At 52.0% G+C, this 23111-nt stretch overlaps 7 protein-coding genes across 7 annotated transcripts; 5 read left to right on the top strand and 2 right to left on the bottom strand.

The window, feature by feature from the left end:
• The first annotated feature begins 1148 nt into the window (after positions 1-1148).
• GGS25DRAFT_87424 (uncharacterized protein) lies at positions 1149-3898 on the top strand. The gene is made up of 2 exons (XM_049266093.1): positions 1149-1420; positions 1502-3898. Exons 1-2 carry the CDS (start codon positions 1308-1310, stop codon positions 3426-3428), a joined length of 2040 nt encoding a protein of 679 aa, XP_049112361.1. The 5' UTR covers positions 1149-1307; the 3' UTR covers positions 3429-3898.
• Positions 3897-7685, top strand: GGS25DRAFT_87496 (uncharacterized protein). Its single transcript, XM_049266094.1, has 3 exons — positions 3897-4306; positions 4384-5453; positions 5517-7685. Exons 2-3 carry the CDS (start codon positions 4442-4444, stop codon positions 7211-7213), a joined length of 2709 nt encoding a protein of 902 aa, XP_049112362.1. The 5' UTR covers positions 3897-4306; positions 4384-4441; the 3' UTR covers positions 7214-7685.
• GGS25DRAFT_516184 (uncharacterized protein) lies at positions 7297-9345 on the bottom strand (the record flags this gene model as incomplete). The annotated part of the gene is made up of 2 exons (XM_049263169.1): positions 7297-8146; positions 8201-9345. 2 exons carry the CDS (start codon positions 9343-9345, stop codon positions 7297-7299), a joined length of 1995 nt encoding a protein of 664 aa, XP_049112363.1.
• A 470-nt stretch (positions 9346-9815) lies between these two features.
• On the top strand, positions 9816-10737 carry GGS25DRAFT_510827 (ribosomal protein S1). The gene is made up of 2 exons (XM_049262677.1): positions 9816-10317; positions 10408-10737. Exons 1-2 carry the CDS (start codon positions 10049-10051, stop codon positions 10490-10492), a joined length of 354 nt encoding a protein of 117 aa, XP_049112364.1. The 5' UTR covers positions 9816-10048; the 3' UTR covers positions 10493-10737.
• On the bottom strand, positions 10738-13155 carry GGS25DRAFT_510828 (uncharacterized protein). The gene is made up of 3 exons (XM_049262678.1): positions 12739-13155; positions 12381-12673; positions 10738-12324 (listed from the first exon to the last, which is right to left on the bottom strand). The coding sequence occupies exons 1-3, from the start codon at positions 12785-12787 to the stop codon at positions 10954-10956; spliced, it is 1713 nt and encodes a 570-aa protein (XP_049112365.1). The 5' UTR covers positions 12788-13155; the 3' UTR covers positions 10738-10953.
• Positions 13156-15164: 2009 nt separating this feature from the next.
• On the top strand, positions 15165-20793 carry GGS25DRAFT_87543 (uncharacterized protein). The gene is made up of 2 exons (XM_049266095.1): positions 15165-15231; positions 15296-20793. Exon 2 carries the CDS (start codon positions 15420-15422, stop codon positions 20736-20738), a length of 5319 nt encoding a protein of 1772 aa, XP_049112366.1. The 5' UTR covers positions 15165-15231; positions 15296-15419; the 3' UTR covers positions 20739-20793.
• A 444-nt stretch (positions 20794-21237) lies between these two features.
• GGS25DRAFT_87573 (MFS general substrate transporter) lies at positions 21238-23111 on the top strand. Its single transcript, XM_049266097.1, has 3 exons — positions 21238-22493; positions 22598-22759; positions 22839-23111. The coding sequence occupies exons 1-3, from the start codon at positions 21344-21346 to the stop codon at positions 23006-23008; spliced, it is 1482 nt and encodes a 493-aa protein (XP_049112367.1). The 5' UTR covers positions 21238-21343; the 3' UTR covers positions 23009-23111.

Below are 23111 nucleotides of genomic sequence, written 5' to 3' on the forward strand. Positions count from 1 at the left end.
CTACAAAACATTTTCTTTGTTAGGACTTGGTATGAATGGGGGCGGAATATGGCAAAGTGCATAGTTGCGTGTTCCTCATGGTATGCTACAACAATTAACGATTTACTGCTCGATTAGTTTTATTGCCAAAGTGATGACTGTAGCTTGCTTTTCTCTCCAGTAATCTGTAGTAGGTATAAATATCACGAGCCGAGCTGAATAAACCTATTCCCAGGTAGGCACCTAGGTATCCAGGGATATGATGGATGCCTGCTGGCCCCCAATACTACTGGGTATGTCTGGAGACCTCAATTACAGCAAGGTGTGAGTACTTGCCATTAGTTAGCTGAAGTAAGAGCAAAGCGTGGCCCATAAAAATTGCCGGGGATTCCCGTGGAGAATAGGACCTACCATGAGGCCATTCTGGCAGGGCGAATATCTCTAGGGGCTTGTTGGGACAAAAGTTGCACTCAGAATCATTTCACCGTCTCTCTTTCATCTAGCATATAACTGATTCGAGAGGAATGTATCTAGTTCTAGGTAGGTACCTACCTACCTCAACTACTAGTTAATGGAGGTAGCCCTGGATCTATCTCCGTTTTTATCCTCCAGGGCCCCTAGCCTACCAAGAACTGTGGAATTTTATTAGTATACCTAGGGTGTTATTAAATAATTAAATAATAAGATAAACTTTCATATGAATTCTGGCACACCAGTTGGCCTTACACACCTGCTTCATGTTAATTCATCGGTAGGTAGGTGCCTGTTCACCAACATTGATTTTCGGCCCCGAAGTTTTTCGGTGTGAACCTGGGATAGAGGACCAGTGACAAGGGTGGTGTAGAAGTCAGCCACCACACCTCACGAAAAAGGGCTAGCAGGACTTGATGAAAGTGCAAAAAAAGTAGGTGAAATGGAGAAGGTCGAGACGAGAGTGACCCGGTTACCTAAATACCTACATATATGCGTAACATGCCCACTTAGTATGTGGTTGTGTAAAAACGCCTAGAACGTCAATCATGTGGTCAGCGGCCTAAGAATGGGTGTGGCTGTTTGTCCATTTCCATCATGCGCCAACGAGGCTTTGTCGGATACCTGACCTTGGAAAAGTCCCACACCTAAGGAGAGGGTGAGCTGAGAGGAATAATCTCGATTGTGATTGTACTTTGTAGGTACCTAGTTATAATTACACTACTATGTATATTATAAAGGAGGCAGATGACTTCCGAGGGGGAATCATGATTTCCAATTCCAATTCCCGTTGGCTTTACAGCATTGGCAAAGTCTTCCAACCTGACTAGTACTTACTCACCTAGGCTACCTAGGAGATGAACGACAAAATGCGTCAGTCCGATGTAAAGTCTGTCATTGCCGTGACTATGGGCATGGCAGTGGTACAGATTAAAACAGGACTGAAGAATGGAAAGGACCAGTTCCGACGGTTAGAACTCCAACCATTCCAACCGATCCGTTGCATTCGCTTCGAGTTTGAGTTTGAGTATCAGCTAACATGTTGGCGAAGCCTGAAGGGACAGAAGCGACCACGACCCAAACGTGGCTTTGGCCGCTCAAGGGGTTCCGAGCAACGACCTCGCACCAACAACAAGATAACGGGGTGTTTCGATGATTCTACCCGTGAGTCGGAAACATGCACAGCAACAGCAACGACTACCGCATCACCGTCACCGTTAACGCCATCTCCCGATCCAACCACCGTGGCTTTAAATACAGGAGGAGACTCAACTACCCCTCCCCTAGCCCTGCCAGAACCCGTCACCACCACGAGTACCATCTCAACAGTAGCCGAACCGCCTAAATTTACCATCCACAAGCGCGGCAAAACCTTTCCACTATCGCACAAAGAGGCGCAATCCCAGACCCGGTCTACCCTCATGGCGGCGTCCGACTCGAGAAACTTCGTCAAGATCTGGGAGCTGGAGCTGCTGCCGGACCTGGAGAAGATCCTGGACGACAACATCAAAAGAGGGTACAGCATCAACGTGCGGCGCGGCGAGCAGGCGGGCCACCGCATCATCGAGGTCCTGGCCTCGGAAGAAGTGCCCGAGAGTGTGCGGAGCTTGCTCGAGCAGAGCAAGGACCGCTACCTGAATGCTGATGGGGGGGACATGGGGGCGAGGACGACGGTGCGGACGCGCGTGGGGAGGGTGGAGTACTTGGCGGACACCAACCACCGCAACGAGGAGGAAGAAGAGGTAGAACCAACAAGCCCGCGCTCAACGCAGAGCAGCGAAAACTGGGAACCACCGATCAACACGCGGCGGTACACGAACCCCGTGATGGGCGACTCGGTCGGCCCGCCCTGGCGCGACTCCAGCGCGACCCTGGGCCCCCTTCTCCAAATGGCCTCCAAGTTCTACCGCCTGCTGAACTGGCACACCTTCGACGACGGGCGCGGGTCTCGCTGCCGCAGCTGCGAGGCCCCGAGCCCGCCATCCCTCGACGCGTTCCACCCTTCGCTGGACGACTCGAACGGACAGAGCGTGTCGCTCGGCAGGACGGTCGCGTACTCGGGGCGCATGCACAAGACGACGCGGGTCTCCCGCTCCCTCGCCGACGCCTTCCGCGCCGCGGGGTGTCATGCCAAGGAGCCGATACGCACGGTCACGGACTGGGTTTTGGTCGAGACGAGCAATGCCGGGCAGCCGAACAAAGTGCGCAAGACGGACCTGCCGTCCCAGGAGCGGTGCAACTCCTTCTCCAGAGAGATCACGCGGACGGCGGACCCGCGGCTCGGCGGTAGCGGCATTAGCAGTAGCAACACCCCGCAGTTCGTCTACTCAACCGGCCGCTCCAGCGGGCACTCCTTCGGCCAGCTGTGCGAGACCGCGTCGCGGCACAAGCTGCCGGACGGGACCAAGACGCGGAACTGGTGCGTCGAGAGCGCGCTGCCATGCCAAGCAACAGGGGAAGCTTGGGGCGACGAGCTCGGCGCGCTGGCGTGGAGCCGCGGCGGCATGGGGGTCCCCGGGGACTCGGGGGCGCCGGTGGTAGACCAGATGACGAATCGGCTGCTGGGGCAGATCTGGGGGCGCGACAAGTACGCCAAAACCACCGCGGCAGGGGCGCCGCCGATTGCGTACTTCACCGCCATGTCCGACATCTTCGACGACGTCCGCGAGCGCATGCCCGGGGCCGGGGTCCCGAGGCTTCCGGCGGGTGATGCTTCGTCGTCGTCGTCGACATCATCATCGCTACCCCTCATCTCCAGCCCCGCGGTGCCGAACCCGCTGCCGGCCGTGATCGCGGACAGAAGACTCACGCTGGCGAGCATTGACGAGGATACCGGCGAAGAAGAGTCGCAGACGCCGCAACAAGTTCCCAGACGGTCTGCGGCGAGGATGTCGAAGCGGTTGCTTGGGCGGGGAAATTTGCCTGGGTTGGAGCCGGTCCGTCGGTTCGTGTTGGTTGCGCATGCTGCGACCTTTTAAGAAGGGGGGGTCTTTTTAAAAGAGAAAGAAGAATAAGAAAAAAAAGAAGCAGAAAAAGAAAGGAAAGGAAAGAAGGGGGGCGGGGTTGGTAGACGCTCGTGATGAATTTGTATGTACCCCTTTAGTGGATTCTAGGTTCATTTCTGCTGGCGCTTGCGGATGTTATTCTCTTTTTTCTTTTTGGTGATACATGGAAAGGGGAAGCTATTAGTTAGATTGGTATCCCCAAGGGTCAGATTGATATACCATTTCCTTCTCTTTCCTTTTCCCCTACCTAAGAAGGCAGTGGTGTTACAGTACTTTCTCTAGCTACCCATCAGATCTACTATTTATATCTAGGTAGACATAATATCAAGTTAACTTGAATATCGCAACATTTTCTTAACTGTTGTATACACCAATATAGGATTATAACTAGGTAGGTATTTCGCCTACGTACCTACCTAGGTTAGTGAATTTTCAACAGCGTGAAATCAGTACACGCAACCTGATAGGTGAATCCCCATATGCGGCCAATTCAAGCGGCCAAGTTAGCCGCCATGAGTAGGCAAGAGTCAGAATAAGGCAACCGACCTACCCCAACTAAGCCGTGGCTTGCAGCAGACATTGCGGCCGCGAACTATCTAGGACTTTATAGCACCTAGATACGTACTGCACCGCCCCCAATGCGACTCTGGCGCCTGGAAAGACGGAGGCCTCTAGCAACGAGTCAGATGGTCCCTTCGGCCTTCGAGGAAGAGTTGGAAAATGCCAAAGTTTGACCTTTTACATGCAAAACACGATTTTCCCCGACTCCCAGTTAGGAACGGCAAAATTACTTACTTACGGCGAAGGGAATCCTTTTACGTCAGACAGCTACCTAGGTAGCTGTGCTATAGGTAGGTAGTTTGGTCAGACTATAGCCTGCCTGCTTACCTACCTCAATTTCCACTTAAGATTTCCAAATACACAGCAGTTTTCCAAAAGTCATTGTATGTTAGGTACGGCGGCGGCACCGCACGACTACGCCCATCATGGGTGCCCAGCCGGAACCAACAACTGCTTCGTCATCTGCCTCCTCCACCGAAAATACATGGTCTACTGGAATGGTCGTACGTAAAGATCCATATGCCAACAACAAATTACTCCCTTACCCTAGTAGCATGGAGGCATGTGTAATCGGGCGCCTGAGCAGCAACAACTTTCAGTTCGAGGACCTGCCGTTGGTGTATCCCCTTGGCCGAAGGGACTCAGTGTGGACAGAGTGTAGTAACGGAACGCTGCCATTGGGGCCAGGAGGCGTGTTGGGAAGTGGCGACGGCGGCGACAAACTTGCCGAATTTGAAGGCACCGGTTTATTTCACGGAGCACTGCCACTTTCGGCACCCGATAACCCCAGCTCACTCACGTACTCGCCTGCCTCGTCGTACCAAGGCTCCGTCTGGTCTCCCGTCCAAACGGATTTCACGCCCGAAATTAGCTGCGCAAGGTTATCACGCTCGCGCGTCCCAAGTCCTTTGCGGAACGGGACTGGGGTGTGGGCCAACGCGGATTATGACTTCACATGTGCGGGAAACCAACGTGTGTCCGAACTTCCCTGCGATATTCAACTCGAGCTCCAGTCCGGTATTGGGCGCACCCACGTTTGCCTCTGGGGTAACAACGGGCCGTGCAGCAGCGCAGGGTTCGCAACAAGGGAAGAACTTAATTGGCACGTCAAGTCCGAACACTTACTACTCTGCCCCATCCTTAGCTGTACCGAAAGCGCGTTTACGAGCAAGGCTCTTGTGGACTGCCATCTAAAATACGCCCATGGTTATGTGAAGGTGGACAAGAGCAACACACTGAAGCCAAGTAACCTGCTCAAACCCGTGGTAGAGTCGCTTGGAACATCAGATATGGGTGGTCAAAAGGGGGCGCTGACTAAAAAACCCGAGCCGGCCGAGGATAAGATTCTCAAGTTGGAAATGTCTATTGGCATTTCGAAAAAGCGATGTCGAGATCAACTAAGAACCGTTCTCGAAAAGAGAATTAAGAAGGCTAATGGTAAGGCCTCCGTGGCGCAGATATTGCTACATACCTCGTGTTATCAACTAATGGCAAAAATAGGGCAAATACTAGGCGGAACCCCAAAATCTGGCGAGAGCCCCGGAACTATCCAATACCGCACTCCTCGACTTCTAGAATCTGCAAGTTTTCCAATTGTTTGGGAGCATGGAGTCCTTCCATTCCTCGTCGAATTCATCCCAAAGTGGTGTGGCGCTGGTCATGTTATCAGTGTCATGCGTGGGAGATTGCCCAATTCTCGACGAATATCTATCATGACAAAAAGACCCGTCTCGAGGGCTCGAAGACTAGTTATCGCCGGACACGTGCGAGATTTGCTTCCAGAAACATACCGTAAACTAATTACATTTGTCTTCTCTACCGGAAAGGTAGATAGGCTTGTATGGGCACGGGGCCTCAGCAAGAATATGCCGGATGAGGTCTGTCTCCCACGTAACCCGTTTTGTTATACGAGTCCCTGTATGGGAGATAGTATTGGGACTACATTAGAAGATGGGGACGAAATTACAGCAACACTGGGGCCGTGCATAACCGTGGGTGGTGGAAGCTACTGGCTAGTCAACTTCCACCCGTTCGTTGAAGCGAGTAGGGAGACGCCCCCGGTATCCGTCGAGCACCCGTCTCCAGTAGACCGAGCAAAGTGCTTAGAAGAAAGGCATGATATGTTGAGCAGCGGCGATCTCGACTTCCAACTTGGTAACCTAACTGCCACGTCGGGCTTTGATTTGAAAACGACCCGAATATCTCACGATCCATATTGGGAAGAATGTGACAAAGAGCCCCCGCTAGTCGTTATGGACTGGGGATTGGTCTCTGCAAAAACCCGACAAGCTAACATGCTTAGAAAATTTCCCACCACCAACCATAGACGGGACACTCCCGTAATATCAATGAGTTCAATCGTGCCCGGCGCCATAGTATGCTCCACAGGACGTACCTCAGGCTTCCAACGGGGACAGGTCTGCGAAGTACCAGCATACCTTGACGGCTCAGAAAGTGGCACTGGGAAGGCATCTCGCGAATGGTATATAGAAGAACCAGAGCCTTATGACAATGAGGAGGGTTGGATTAGTGGCGGTATCGGCGTGGAGGGTGACAGCGGTGGCGCGATCATTGAGCTTGAGAGCAACGCCCTCATCGGCCAATTATGGGGCCGGAACAAGTATTACGGCCCCGGTCCGAGACATACCTTCTTCACCCCCATCTTCGACATTTTCGATGACATTCAAGAGAAGTGTAGCCAAGACCGACGGCCTCAGTTGCCACAACATCGTGATGAGGCAGATCGCTTCCCCGTTTACCCAATTTGTCGTCAGTGTTTTGACCTTCGCGAGTATCTCGAGAGCCGACGCAGTTCACGGGAATCGTTGGTATCGATGATTGGTATGCACGATGGAAGAGCGGGGGATACCGATAACGACCTGACGTCCGTTTCGGAGCTCGCAACGCCAAAAGAACAATCTGCCTTGGTTCGCCACGTAGGATCTGGTGAGAACTCATCCTTTGGTGTTGTATCTCCTGCGCCAGTTCATACATTCTATACCGTATCGCAAGCCATGTCCCCAGGCAATACAGAATTGCGAAGTCCGTATGCGCAGGCCCTGAATGACGAGGATCTTTATGATTATGAAAGGTGCCCGGATACCAGCGAGGTTTCATTAGGAAAGCGACCGGCATTGCCTACGCCAATGGAGCGAAGTGGTAGCCAACACGCAATCAAGAGGCGAAGGGTATTGTAGTCGTATATTTTAGACGATATTTTTCCGGACCTTGGGCCCTTTGATTTTCTTTCAAGCCGAAGTCTCACGCACCCGACCTCTACTTATCCGGGAAATCCCCCGCGTGCCATCTTTCTCGCGCGCTGATCTCGGCGGTTATGATTCGCCCTCGATCCCTTGTTCGCTTCCTTGCGTTTACGAGCATTTTCCGTATCTTTATCCCCTGACGAACCTGCGACATTTCCTCCTCTACCTCCGCGGCCACCACCTCCTCTGCCTCCTCCGCGGCCACCGCCACGGCCCCGATATCCTCCTCGACTGTTTTTATTTACACCGTCAATATCTGAGTCTTCTGTCCCTGACCCTGCCGGACTAGCACGCCAGGCGGTCGAGGCCAAGACAGCTTGGTCGCCACTAAAAGTGCTATATTTCATCTCCAACTGTCTCATTTGATGGGGGATTCTCGACAACATCAAGGCCCAACCCTCAATAGCCTCATCAGTCATTCCAGTTTGCTGTTTTAATTTTGTTCTGGTATCAGCTCGTCTTGTAGCTGCATCTCGGCCAAACAATTTTGGATCTGATTTGTACGCCCTGAAAAGGGCCTCTTCACTTGCATCCTTTCGTTTTAAGTCGTCGGCATCTTCCGGGTTTCCGTCGTTGACGGTTAGCCCAGCGTCTGCGGCGTCATACGTGTCATCACGTTCATCATCGTCAGCATCGAATAGAGAAAGTGCCGAGAGAATGGCGGCCTTGTTTGGAGCGGAGGATCGATCATTCAAGATATCGTCTGCTGATTTATCTGGGTTTCGCTTTCCGAAATGGATATTGGAGACATCCATTGTTAGTTGGTCAAATTCGTCGTCATCGTATACGTTGTGGCGCACAGGAACCTGTGGTGGTGTGGGCCGGGGTGCAATATTATGACTTTTCCTCCTACTTCTCTCCGGAGATCTGCGAATAGGTTAGCAAGCGTAGCCAGGTTGATAATACAGTGGGTACACAAACAGCTCTTTGCTACGATCCACAGTGGCCAAGTGAGATGGCAAGGAATCTTCAAGTAAATGTGCAACAACTTGCTCCGTATCATCCCCATATTCATCTAGGAGCTTTGAGACAAAGCCAGAACCTAAGTCCGGGAATAAGTCTTGAATCTGGGTGATTTGGCTCATGCGATGTATTCTCATTTCCCCTGGGATATCATCGTCCTCCACAGTCATGACCCCCTTTCCTTTATCGATTTTCCGTTTTACCAGCTTCTTCGGCTTGATATTGCCACCAGGTTTCCTAAACCCTTCTAATGCAGTGACCACCAATTTCCATCGCGTGGCATTCAAGCCAGATCCCTCCAAGCGGTGCTGCACCTGTTTGAGGATGGGAGTGACTGTGACCAGCTCGGCCACCATGGAGTCGTTAACATTCAACGGTCCATCCTTGTGGCTATCTGCTGCAACTTTCAGAGAGTAAAGCTGGTCAGTTAGCATAGAAAAGTTGGGCGAATCCCCTTCTGTTAAACCGACAATACACAGGTAAGTAGTTGCCACGATGACCTTCCTCAGAGGAGGGTTCATGATCTTATAGCAGTTAATGAGGCCATCGAGAAAATCACTTCCAGCCAAGAAGAAGGCGGCGGTGTCAGGTGATGCATGGATGAGATGGTTAAGTCTCTTCAGACGAGGCTCTAAGTTTTTTAGATCACCTTTGAGACCAGCATCAAGTTCAACGATAAGTGATTTCTTTAGAGCGCTCAGGGAGGTTATCACTTGTCGGTTTTGGCAAACTTGGTTGATCAAAACGGATACCCTCTTTTTCGAATACACACGGCAGAAATCGGCAAGTAACTCCCACTGAAGCACCGAAGGGGGTGGAGAGGGCGTTCGTAATAGCTTAGCAACAAGAAGGAAACATTGTCGTAACAGGAGCTTTGCTGACTCAGACGGGCCAAGTACTTGAATTCCGTTTGATGCGACTTCTTTCATGAAAGAGGAGAGAAACAACTGTAGCGATTCATCAATGCTCCTTCCCTGGGCGGAATATAGATGTGCTTCTGCCAATGTGATCCAAGTGGATAAACAGGCTTCCCATTCTTCGGGCACAAGGCGATCTCTCCATGGCGCCTCGGGAAACGGGGCAAACGGGGGTAGGGTAGTCATGGTATAAATCGTGGGGCTGCTTAGGTAGATATTACTTAATGAAGTAGGTGAAGTGAAGAATGTAAGTAGGCCAAAGTTAACACTATCGAGGCATCCATGGACATTTGTACATGGGAATGTCGACCTCTTAAATAAGGTAGGTACCTGTAGTAGGCTAAACCCGCTGGGTAGGTATGTAGGATGAGAATAAGAAATAAGTTCAAGTTGAATGAAGATTGATCCACTTTCTGCTTTCCACTTTCCACTTTCCACTTTCCACTTTATCAATCTTGGCCGAATGACTCTTGCGTTCGTCACTGCCGTTTGATACCTTAACTCATCCATACATTAATCAAGTGCCCTCTAGGTGTACACCAGTGACAGCATATGCAAGGAACTTTGAAGCAAGTAAGGAAGCTTGGGCCAATGCATACCCTAGCTAAAATCCATACTTACGATACGTAGGGCTTATCGCTATCTCAGTCTCCACTGTAACTTAGCCCTTATCCGAGCCCACACTAACAATCTGAGAATTGCAACAGAGCTCCATTATTTTTTTTCTCTAAAAGTAATAATCGCGAACTTTTTTTCCCCTCCACCCACAAACCACCACTACCACCACCAAACACCACCTTCATCACTTTGCCGAAACGTGCCAACCGTTCGAGTCGTGAAGGAATAATCACAACCCCAAACCCCAACCAAAAAAAAAAATCCATCCAAGATGTCGTACAACAAGCCCGACAAGGAGTACGCCGGCGAGCAGGCCAAGACGCACAAGATCCGCATCACGCTCACCTCCAAGAAGGTCGCCTCCCTCGAGAAGGTCTGCAGCGAGCTCATCGAGCGCGCCAAGAGCAAGGACCTCCGCGTCAAGGGCCCCGTCCGCCTCCCGACCAAGACCCTCAAGGTCACCACCCGCAAGACCCCTTGCGGTGAGGGTTCCAAGACCTGGGACTGCTACGAGCTGCGCATCCACAAGCGCCTCATCGAGTACGTTGCTTTCTCCCTCTTTGCTACTCTCTTTTTTTTTAAAAAAAAAAAAAAATCTCACCCAAGTAACTAACGAATATCTGTTCACAGTCTTAACGCGCCTACCGAGACCGTCAAGCAAATCATCGTTAACATCGAGGCCGGTGTCGAGGTCGAAGTCACCATCGCTGCCTAAGTTTGGGATATGAGCATGGCTATGGTTACGACTATGGCTGTACATGTGGGAGGTTTGGGAGGCGGTGGGCATGGAAAAGACCGAAGAGGTTTACAGATACCCGTTTCCGCCACTCAAGCCGCTCCTATCTGGATGGCTGCCTCCAGTATTGGAGATGCAGAAGCTGTTTACACCAGCTGAATACAAAGAAATTATAAGTCGATTTGCAAAGTAACCTTGAAAGCAACCCATCATATTCTTGACATTCTGCTATCCCATAATCACCAGACAAATAACGCCGCCTGTGATCTTATGCATAATCCATTAACGCCAGGGTATCTAACCAGAGTCTGTAAACGTGATCCTGTTTGACTCTACCATGCCAATTCGTCATATGTTATTTAATAGTGCTTCAAGGTGTGCACTTCTAACGTAGAAATATGCGCCAGTGAAAGCACATCTGCCCAAATCTACCAAATCCATCAAAAGTTCCATACACAATCCTCTCTCATTGGTGGCACCTCAGGCATATCTCCCTCGAATCTGCCGGTACCAGTCATGGTAGCGTATGCCGCCTTGATCTTCGCAGTGTACATAGCAGGGTCGGGTTCCGTGTCCTTGTTATAACCAGGGGGGCCATTTGGAAAGAGAATCTTCCGCCAGGTCCCATCCGCATTGGGTACTCCAGGTACAGGGGGTTCCTTTATCTCACCATCTGGCATGGCGTCTTGGTATTTGTCCTCTACTTTCCATTTGTACATCACCGGCTGTCCGTTGAATGACGTGATTCGCCCATTAGCTGTTTTGGCTATGTAGCTCTCGGGGGCTGGATGCTGTTTTGTACTATTAGGCCCGTAGGGATTAGCCCTGTTCAAAGAGGCAGCTGTGGCCTGGTGTTGCATCTGTTGGTGCTGCATCTGTTGGGCTTGGGGCTGCGGCTGTGATTGTAGCTGCGTCGGTGTCTGTTTTTGTACTTGTGCAAATGGGTTACTTGTTGCTGCCCCGAAGCCCGACGGTTGTGGTGCACCAAACGGATTCCTAGCTGGCGCGGAAAATGCCGAGGTAGAGGTAGATGGCTGGCCGAAAGGATTGTTGGTTGCCGGAATGGGGGCTGGAATAGGGGTTGGAACAGAAGCTGGTGCCGTGGTGTCCATAGGCTGAACAGAAGACATGCTTGGGACTTGCGAAAAAGGGTTGGTAACTGCTGGTTGGCCGAACGGGTTAGGATTTGACGCCGCCGGTTGTGAAAAGGGGTTCGGCGCGGGAGGGGTGGAAGATGCGGCTGGGGCACCAAAAGGATTTGGTCGCTGTCCCAAGGTCGACGGTTGTCCAAATGCGCTTTGAGTCACCTGGCCAAATCCACCTTGTCCTGAGGAGGCTGCATTGCTAAAAGGGTTCGGCTTTTGGCCTAAACTTGATGCCTGTCCAAAAGCGGGAGTATTCGCACCCATCTGAGTAGACTGGCCAAACACTGGCTTCGATGCGCCCATCGCGGATGGCTGGCCGAAGGCGCTAGAAGGCTGGGAGCCGAAGGGATTTGGTTTTTGCCCCAGGGCTGATGGCTGACCGAATGCTGATGTGGCGCCTCCGAATGGATTTGCCTGCGGAGTAGGTGCTGACGAGAATGGGTTCGAGACAAGGGGGTTTGCGAAGCTTGCCTGAGAGCCAGCAACAGCGTCTCGTCCAAACACTCCACTGGTAGCACCGTTTGGGGTACCTTGCTTGCAGATATCTATACGGTTCGGGTGGTTGTTTTCACCCTGTAGGACGAATTGGACGGCGCCATCGAGATTACTTAGGGTCGTTTGAACTTGTTGTTCAGCCTGCTGGAAAAGTGTCGTGATCTCAGACATCTAATAGCATAATCAGCAATGTGAAATCCCAGAAGAGCAAAGATAATAAAACATACCGCCTGCTCCGGATTGTTTGAACCTTTGATGTATAGCATGACCTCTTCGAGACTTTGCTCCCTCGGATATCCTCCAAACAGCTGCTGCGGAGCGTCCCTACCAGGGCCGTAGCATGACAGGATCCATGGTGGGCGTTCGGTAGTTAAATCGGACTTGATTGCCTCTTTTGTGACCTTGTAAGGGTTCTCTTGCGGAGCCCTGTTGTTTCCTCCTGAATTGTTCAGCGCGTTGAATCGGTTTGTGTTCGAATTTGAAGATCCGTAGCCTGGGGTGTGTTCGAATCGGCAAGATGCTAGATTTTCACGTCAGCTCATTCATTATTGATTGTATGTATTATGAACGATTGAAACAACATACCTCCATTTCGGCAATTTCCCTGCTGCCAGAACTTGCAGAGGGGCGCCATTGCGTATATAAATATTAATGCGTTTGTTGTTTGAATGTGAAATACCGCGAGAGTCTGAGGTATGTAGGTAAAATGTAAAATGTAGAAGAGGTGCGTCGAAGGTCGAGGTGACGGGCTTTCAGCCTTTTCAGCCTTGCAGTTGAAAACGCGATTAGATAAGGAAGACCTAATAGAAGCCCATATTTTGATTTTTGATCGATTGGTCAATCAAAAGACCAATTGAAGGTGATGATAACCTATAGGTTTAGAATAGTGAGCGTCGTATTATATGTCGTATGCCGTATGGATGTGTGTTGTATGTGTAAGTGTCGCAGACACTCGCGAAGCTTTCCGATTCAAGAACAATCTTAGAATAAACAAAAAGATTGGGTCTGGAGGACTCGGGTACCTTCAATGTTAGATCGGACCCGATTGGTACATATGTAGATTACCTTAAGCTAGGTACCTAGGGTACCTTAAGCTAGGGTAGCTTGAAAATTATGTAATCTGTGATCTAGTTACAAGCCGAACTGTGATTTGTGATGACGTAAACCTAATGTACAAGGATGCCGAAGTTAAAAGACGACGGCATTTGGAAATTGTATTGCCAACATTGAAATGAGAGAAAGTATAACGTGAGGTTAAAATGTAGTTAATTATCTTGTACAACTTATCCTAGGTACTAGGTAGTCAGATAACATCTTTTAATGACAATGGGACTGATAATTTATTTACCATTCATGTAGATCAAAGCCCACGCACGTGATTCTTTATTCACCATTCATATGTCAAAGTCCACTCACGTGATTCGGCCCCTACTCAAAGCGACTGGAGTTGCATATATTAATTGACACTTCATGCTTCTTTCACATTAATCTCCAATCCCAACCTTGGTGGTGCATCTGAAAGAGAAACTATACCTTTATCACATAATTAGTAACTACCTACCTAACCTAGGTATGTACCTAGGTAGGCAAATTCTGAATTTCTCTAAAGAAGTTTTCTACTCTCCTCGCGAGAAGATCCTACTTGATATGCCAGCCCTCGCACGAATATACTTGATCCCACATTAGCTTGGAAAAGCGTACTACATAGGTATCCTTTTCAATTACAGGTCGCCCTCCTCTTCCTATATGAGAGTAGGGAATATGAATTTGCACTCAAAGGCAAAAAGCATACGGGTTGGAAAATGAGAACATCCTTGGCGTCCTAAGTTAGCTGTTGGATATCTAACTCCGAGTCCATCTGGAAAGCATCCATTACAAACCTTGAGATAAGTAAGGGTTGTGTTGATGTATAGGCACCAGTACATGCTAGAGGCTATTCTCGTGTCCCATGAAGCCAAATTACTCGATCCTCGCAATGAAAAAAACGTCTTAGATCTCAATATAGGTACCCATTATCACGAGGTGGAACCCAGAAGATACAGACCAATATTGCTGTTGCGAGGGGATCCCTAATACTTCCCCATAGATTATGGAGGCTACATGCCTACACATGTAACATGTGTAGATATCTTTATCATAGCGAGCCCTCCAGGTAGAGCCTTGGCATCCATTACTTTTAGCCGAAATATGCGTTTATTGCGTTCTAGAAATCTTATAGTAGGTAGCTAGTTAGGTAGGCAGTGGATTGCTATGTTTCTTTCCACGGAGAAATTCTGATAGTTTGACTTACAGAATCTACCTAGTCATGAGGCATAAAGACCATGAGTGAACGCATTGGCGTAAAAATGGTGAGCCTCCAAGAAAACTTTGGTCCCAGAAGTATCAATGCAAAAATTTACATCTCACGAAACCATCGGTAGGTATAGTAGCCTATTCGTTTACTCATACATTTAAGCTTAGCACACTCACCTATTCGTTTGAATCCATAAATCCCGAGACAGGCTATGTGATCTTAACCATCGTGTGTCTACTAGGTATCGGAGTCGATGTAGTTCAAGCAAATGCCGTCCTGGACGGTGTTACCAAAGCCCGACGCGGCCTAGACCGCAAGCCACAATAGACCGGCGTTGCATTTATTTCTCGAAGAAGATATATCTCTTTCAAAGCTCGCCTAATTCAGCCCGGTCGAGACCCGTCTCCTTGTATAACGCATGTGTGATCCTTCATATTCTAATATGAGGGTAGGACTGCAGGTAACATATTGAATGATCAGATATGTTGCCGTCACGCGCTCTTGAGGTGCGATAGTGTAAGCGGCGATGCTATAGTCCTTTGTACGACTCAATGGTGCTCCGATATGATTACTCGGTCTTCCTAAGCAATACACTGAATGAAGCGGAATGACCTGAAAGTACCTATGTCGACAGCCTCGCATCTAGAGCCTAAACGGCGTTTCGAGGGGAGGGGGCTTGTTTGTGTTGGTGTCTTTGGGGGGCGTCTATCAGGTGCCTAGTCGGGTTATAATTCTGAAATAGTAGGTTGAAAATTGAAGTCAGAGAGTCAGAGACCCAAGACTAGGTATATAAGTTTCCAATTCCCACCCCTTTTGAGACGACTTGAATAACCATATCATCTCGACCAGAAAGAAATAGGCATCGACTGAGGCTCAAATCAGCCTGATTCTTCTGGATTTCGTTTACTTTACAGTAGCATCTTTCTGATATAACCTCCTTCGCCTAGCTCATTTGCTCAAGACATCTATCATCATGTCTGCTAATAAATCCAACCTTTCGGGTGGAGACTATAAGTACGATCTTGTTGTCTCTACGACCCAAGCAAGCATCAATTCGGGCTTATGGCAACATTTGAGCACCGTTGACGAACCATGGACGGAAATGTATTTCCTAGGCACCAGCGGGCGCTCCGTCTCAAGCGAAATATCGCTCAGCGAGCTTCAAAAGATTGTTGGTGATATAAACCCGTGGGATATTCCATCAGGCACAAATCGTGACAGCGATAGCCGTATTTCCAAGCTCACAACTGCCAACTTTTGGGGGGCCATCAGGATGAAGCTAGGACGACCCGGTAGAGATATCGCAGGCCTACCTCCAATTGTGAACTTTGATTCCAGCTCGGTCGTAACCTTCAATATGTTCAGCTCGGAGTTCGAATTGTTGCGGAACACCCCAGGTGCATGGATAGTAACAACGCAGCCACCGGAGAACCCATGGTACATCACCGCGCGGGTCGACATCGTTGCAGAGAATCTTGATAGAAGCCTCGATACGGCCTACTTCAATCATAACCCCGATGTTAGAGAACACCTCACGAACTCAGTAAATAGACTCAGCAATACACTAGGCGGTATGGGAATGTCCTTTAGTCTCCAGCAATTACTTTTCGACCTCGACAATGCCGCGACGAGGGGCATGCTCAATTGGGCTGGTATAAGTAAATTGGACACACTTATGACCATGGATCATATCCTGGCGCTTTGGAAACAAGCTGCTGCGAAACGTGGACAGCCGATTTTGGCCGTGCTGGCCGTGCCTCATGGTGGAAGTCTAGATGCATCCCAACTGGTATTGACCAACGTGCAGCGTCATGTTAGTCCGCTCAGGGGTACAGACGGCAAGCTGATAACGAACCCGACCCCGGAACAGATTGGATGTACTACTCTTGATTATATTTGTGCCATCAATGGAAACTCTCCCAAGCCTGCTACGACTTTTGGATGGAACTGGATGGAGCCAGATGATGCCAAACAAACAAGCGGCGTCATGTCTATCAACCGCAATGTATTAGGCAATTTCTTCATGAATCAGATTCTACGGTATTGCAAGTATGCGTGCCTTATCGGACACTGTTCCGTTACTGCCCACGCGCTCGGCGAGGTAGATTATGCGTGGCCTATAACAACAGGAGGTATACCTCAAAAGGCTATCATCAACCCTACAGGGCCTGATGTCATACATATCGAGTATACTCAAAACTCTAGCGCCAGCGACAGATCTTGGGGGACTGATGGCGAGCTGAACATGGACGCAAGCTATTTTTGCGACGTCAGTTTCATCAACGACAGGATAGTCATCCGCCAACGCCAACTCATCCACATGTATATTGAATGGGACTCCACCAGCGAGATGCTCAATGTTCTTGACAAGTCGTTGACTGATACCTATGTTCTCACCATTGATCAGAACAGCGGAGTGCATTTGACCTGGCAAAAGGAACTCCAGGTCAAAGAAGACCATTCCGAACCCGACAAGCTCAGTAAATTTGCAAATTACTTCGTCCACCTTGACGATGTTGTGAACCAAATCAGAGACTACGTCTTTTCACTTAGCAACTATAGCTTCGAAGCGATCCCCCTTGGCCAACAGGAACAATTCATTTTCCCAGAAGGTAGAGTGTTCACCTTTACCTCCCCTAGGTTTTCTGAACACCAAGACTTGGTATGCGGGGTCACGTACGTTGCCACAGACAGTGCCGAACCGCAGGCCATGGCGATGGTGCACCCAGCCATCGCGGCTGCAAACCATGACAGCCAGAAAAACCACGACAGTCAGAAACTGCTTCAAGTCATCAACGGCTCGGACACACCGCCCCTTACACTGACCTCTTCTTCGGAGCTGATGCAGAATTATCTTCAAGGTGAGATCGTGTCGCCAACTAGCAAGTTTGAAGCTTTGCAAACTGTCGACGGTCACGCCCTGCTTTTTATGACATCCACGTCCGGTACTTTCAACGTCGCCGCGGAGAAGAGTGGCATCAACGCGACAGGCTGGGAGCTCCACGACCTATCATCAGTTATTCTTCAAAAAGATTTCCCCCGCCAAGCGGATGCCGTGGTTCGTACAATTGACGTCGGCCAAAACGCCCTCAGCAACACCATTGGCCTAGCTGCGGCCATCTCGTCAGGTGGTACCGAACACCTATATTTGTCTCTCTTTAATTCCACAGTCGACGCCTCGTGGGTGTCGAAGCCGAATTGGCAGTCTTGCCCCTTTGATGCTGCCTCTGAAGGATCTGGTCCGATACACATTGCCACCATTCTCTTCGCCGAGACGGGGGATAAAGAACAATACTTGATTGTTGACATTGACCGCTCGGGATCTGGCTCAGTCAAGAACATCACGCGCTACTACATCGATCCCACCAAGTCCACTGGTCATTACTGGGTCAAGCACGACGTCCCCATTGTCATCGAACATGGTAGTTATCAAAGCTGTGTCGGCAGGAGAAAGCGTACTTACGTTGACGGGATATATACCGCGGGTTCAGTCGCGGGAGCTGCTCAATTTGTCTATGTACCCGTCGTCAACGAGTATGGAAGTGGCCCCCCTTTGCCAACTCGCCTTTACTTGCCAGGGGGGGCTAAGCCTACGGCCATTGCTACCTCCCGCAACGCTGGCTCGGCATCCGCTCTTTTGGGCACGACTGATCTATTTGCTATCAGCAGCTCAACCCTATATCGCTTTGCTGCAGATAGCCAAGGGGATGGCGCTACCGGAAAGCCATTGGTGACGAACCCTTTCCTCGGAGGAACTGAGACACTCACTGCTATGGATCATAACGGCGTAACGACGCTATGGGGCAAGAACAAAAGCAACGAGGTCTACTACCTATCATGCCCGGACACTCAGCTTGCCAACCTTGGCTCCTGGAGCACTCCCGTCCCTGTTCTCACAGGAATCGAGCGAATATCAGCGTTTCTTAATAAATCAGACGGCGGCAACACAATCTTTGCTTCCGGGGGCGGGAAGCTACACAGGCTTATCCAGTCAACCGACACAGCCGCAAAGATATGGCGTGCGCAGGAGATACGACTTCCAGCACCCGCCGACACACCCTCCGTGCGGTACAAGTCCTACACCACCACGATCCAGGTGACCGACACCAGCAAATCCCAGCCGGCCGCCGGGGCCGAGCTGACCATCGCCACCGCCACGCGTACGCCAGTATTCATCAACGGACTCTACTACCTGATCGGGCCGTCGCCAGTAAAAGTAAAAGCCGACACAATGGGCACCGTGACCGTCATCGAAGCCACCGACGACATCAACTCAGCCCAACTCAACGTGTCCACCAGCGACGGGACGAGCCGTCTCCAGATAAGCCCAATGGACAAGTCCTTCGCGAAGCTGGCCGAGCTCAACTCGGAGTCCTCGCTCCGCAGCGCAAGCTTCCCGTCCGAGACGAAGGCAGGCGGCACCCGGGGGGCGACAAGCCACACCTCGCTGGTATCTCCCTCGACTGCTCAGGGCGACGTCCAGGCTGTCGCCAGCAACGTGGGTAAACTCGGCTCCATCTATTCGAGTGTCGGCCAGGGGTCATCGTTGGCCACCGCAGACGCAGCCTCTCGGCGTGTCGTCCCGAAGGCCTTTTTCGCCGCCTCGCCGTCAAGCCTAGGCGACGATCTAGCCATCGCGGCCGGCGACCTCTACCGCTGGCTCCGATCCGGAGCGGACGCCGTGGTCGACATCCTCAAGGACGAGATCAGCGATACCTGGCACATCTTCGCCACGATCGCGGGCAAGGTGTACCGCGCCGTGCTGGACACCGCCGATGCCGTGGTCGGCGCGATCGAGTGGGTGTTCAACGCCGTCAAGACGGGGATCGAAGACATCATCCGCTACGTCGAGTTTCTCTTCGACTGGGACGATATCAGCCGATCCAAGGACGTGATGCACAACGTGGCGAAGCTGTATCTCGAGGACCAAGCGCAGGGGCTCCAGCGGGCCAGGGAAGCGTTCGACCAGCAGATGCAAGCGTTCGGGAAGACGGTTGACGAGTGGACTGGCGTCAAGGATTGGTCGTCCCTCGGCGACGCCGCAACGAAGCCCGTGGTTAGCGGCGCTGCGAACCCGGGAGATGGACAGACTGCGGGCTCGCAGCTTCTCTTGGGTCATTTTCGAGACAATGTTCACAATCTCAAAGTAACCAGTGACGTCCCGCCAGTCCGCGTCACCCAAAGCTTAGTCGACGAGCTACTAGAGGCGCTCGACGCAGAAGGCGAGGTCCTGGGCGACGCGTACGAGCAACTGAAAAAACTGGCGACAGATTTTAACTCCCTAAGCCTCGAGGACATCCTTCTACGGGTTGCGGGCATCCTTGCGCACGGCGTCCTGGGCAGCGTGCAAGTCGTGGTCGACGCACTCCTCAACATCCTCTCGACCCTCAGCAGCGCGGCCATCGGTCTCCTCGACACCAAGATCCACATCCCCGTCATCTCCGACATACTCAACGAGATCGGCGTCTGCGACATATCCATCCTCGACCTGTTCACCTGGATCGCAGCCGTGGGCTACACCGTCAGCTACAAGCTCGCGCACCACGAAGCGCCCTTCCCGGACAACAGCGAGGTGCGGGCTATAATATCAGCAACCGGCTGGGCCAGCGTCGCGACCCTCTTCCACGGGCAGCAACCATCCAAGGGTCCCTCCCTCCGCTCCCTCCCGCCGCTGTCCGAAGCGACCAAGAAATCCACCTACACCAGCTGCCACGCGTACGCCGGCGCCATCACGGTAATCGGCAGCATCGTCAGCGCGCTGGAAGCCGCGTCCGAGACCGGCGACAACATCTTCTCTTTGCCCTCCACCGTGATCGGCGTGACCTCCAGCGGTCTGCAAGGCGCCGCCAACTTCCTCGTACCTCGGGACCCCGTCCAGAACCCCGTCGTCAGCATCGTCTCCGACGTCATCTTAGGCGCCGGCCTCGTGTCGAAGCTCGTGTTCAGCGGGCCCGCGCAGAAGCAGTTCCAGGCGAAGGGGAGCAAGTTCCCGGGCCTCGCCGTGGCAGACGGGCGCGCGACGGGGGCCGTCGTCGGCGCCGTGCTCACGCTGCCCGCGCTCGTCGTCTCCGGGTGGCACTTGTACGAGCTGAGCCGGGAGCCCGAGGGGGCTGTGCGGGCGTCCGCTATCGTGGGGGAGACGACGCGGTTGGCGGGGTTCAGCGCCACGTGCATGTACGCGGGGGCCGTGAATGACCCGGACCCGCTGAGCAAGCTGGCGTTCCTCGGCGGGCTGCTGGGGAGCAACGTCGCGGTTGCGGGGCTGCAGATGGCGGAGGCGCTGATATATTAGGGGGAGTGGCATTGGATAGGGGGAATCTTGTAGTCAATGTTCCAGGGTCAGCAGTAGATACCTAAGGTTAGGCAATTGTTCATTATTACTCGTTACTCTAGATCAATATCTAGGTATTCATTTCCGTACGCACCCGTCTTGGCGGAAACCAAAAAAAATATGATGCCATAAACCCTGGCGCACTCGCGCAATTTCGTTCCCCTTCATTTTCGCCTTCCCATGATAATTGCATGTGGCGAAGACGATATAGGCATCTCACCGTACCCATCTGGCTAGATACGCCGAGCATACCTAGGTATAAGGCCGGGATGGTGGGTCCAGTACAGATGTCGCAATCGGCGCGGATCATCGCGCAAGACCCCTGCCCTGCAGGCTGCAGGAGTATTCCGATGGATGGGGGAGTACAAAGACGACGGCTGTGCCACTTACTCACACGAGTATACTCTATGGTAGGAAGAGAAAAAAATAAGCTCGTAGGTCGTGGATTTGATTTCTTCTATACAACTCCACTCCGCCCAATTACGACGAGACACCCGGGCCGTGAGATGATAGTAAAAAAAACAGGTACCTAATAGGCAAGGCATACCTACCGAGCAACCGGCGCCATGAGCATCAAATCGGATACTGTACCGGGCACCCCGCCCTCCGCTCCGCCCGGCCCAGCAGCAACACCCGCACCAGCAGCAACATCTCCTACACCAACCAAGCGAACATGGTACCACACAACCCTCTCCAACGCCTTCGTAATCGGCGCCGTCGGCTTCCTCGCCCCGGGGCTCTGGAACGCCATGAGCAACCTCGGCGCGGGCGGCGCTCAGGAACCGTACCTCGTCAACGCCGCCAACGCCCTCGTCTTCGGGATAATGGGCCTTCTGTGCCTCTTCGGCGCGCCCCTCGCAAACCGCATCGGGCTCTCGCGCACCCTCTTCCTCGGCGCCGTCGGCTACCCCGTCTACTCCGCCGGCCTGTACGCGAACAACCGGTTCGGCAACACGTGGCTCGTGCTCGTCGGCGCCGTCGCGTGCGGGTTCAGCGCCGGGCTTTTCTGGGCGAGCGAGGGCGCCGTCGCCCTGGGGTACCCGGAGCCGGGGAAGCGGGGGCGGTACCTGAACATCTGGCTGTGGTTCCGCACGGGCGGGCCCCTGGTCGGCGGCGCGATCGTGCTCGCGCTGAACCACGACGCCGGCGCCAAGGCAAAAGGAAAAGTGGGCTACGAGACGTACCTGATCTTCATCGCGCTGCAGTGCGTGGCGGCGCCCCTGGCGCTCGCGCTGTCGCCGCCGGAGAAGGTGCAGCGGGCCGACGGGTCCAAGGTCGTGATCCGGGGCGAGGGGTCGATGAGGGCGGAGGTGAGGGCGCTGTGGGTTGCGTGCAAGCGGAAGGACATCGTGCTGCTGCTGCCGATCTTCTGGGCGGCGTACTTCAACCAGTACAGCGGCAACTTCCAGTCGTACTACTTCGGCGTGCGGGCGCGCGCGCTGACGGGGTTCATCGTGAACCTGAGCTCGCTGCTGTCGTCGCAGCTCGTGAGCGCGCTGCTCGACTACAAGGAGCTGAGGGTCAAGCAGCGCATTGTGTACGGGTACTGGTGGGTTTTTCTGCTGCACGTGGTCGCCTGGACGTATGGCTGGGTTATCCAGGAGAAGTACACGCGCAACCCGCCGGCGTATGATTGGGAGGATAAGGGGTTTGTGGAGGGGTTCTTCGTGCTGCTGCTTTGGGATTTTGCTCGGCAGGCATTGCAGAATTGGCTTTGTGAGTCATGGCTTCTTATCCCTTCTATCACTCCCTACCCCTATATATTTACAGATAATCCTGGATTTCTCGTTTCATTACGGTTACTGACTCGCGTGCCACAGACTACCTCGTCGCCAGCAAGACGGATAACATCTCTGAATTGACACGGTTCTCGGGGATTCTCAGGGGCCAAGAGAGCTTTGCCCAAGCCGTTAGTTTTGGACTGAACACCCAGAAATGGGTTGGTGGGCGTGTTCCTCTAGCCGTGAATACTATCTTACTAGGTGAGCTTGAACCAGTTTAGCCTTGAATCCTCCATCATATATATCTCCGTTATTTCCGGGTGCTGACTCCATTACACAGGACTCGCGGCATTCCCTACCTGGCTCGTCATTCGCGACTTTACGCCTGTCGAGGATAGTAAGGCTGACCAGATAGAAGATGTACTTGTCGAACCTCAATCTTTGAGTGCTGAGGAAAAGGGGACGTTTGTTGTTGGGAGAATAAGCGTCGGGAGAGATGCGGCATTGTGAAGAACTTACCTCGGTATTCATACTACCTACTAGTAGTATAAGCTACCTAGGTTAGGTAGGTTGAAATCGAAATACACTAGTATAGAACTATCATATTTGATTT

This window comes from Hypoxylon fragiforme (genome assembly GCF_022984875.1).
Source record: "Hypoxylon fragiforme strain CBS 206.31 chromosome Unknown GGS25scaffold_10, whole genome shotgun sequence".
NCBI lineage: Eukaryota > Fungi > Ascomycota > Sordariomycetes > Xylariales > Hypoxylaceae > Hypoxylon > Hypoxylon fragiforme.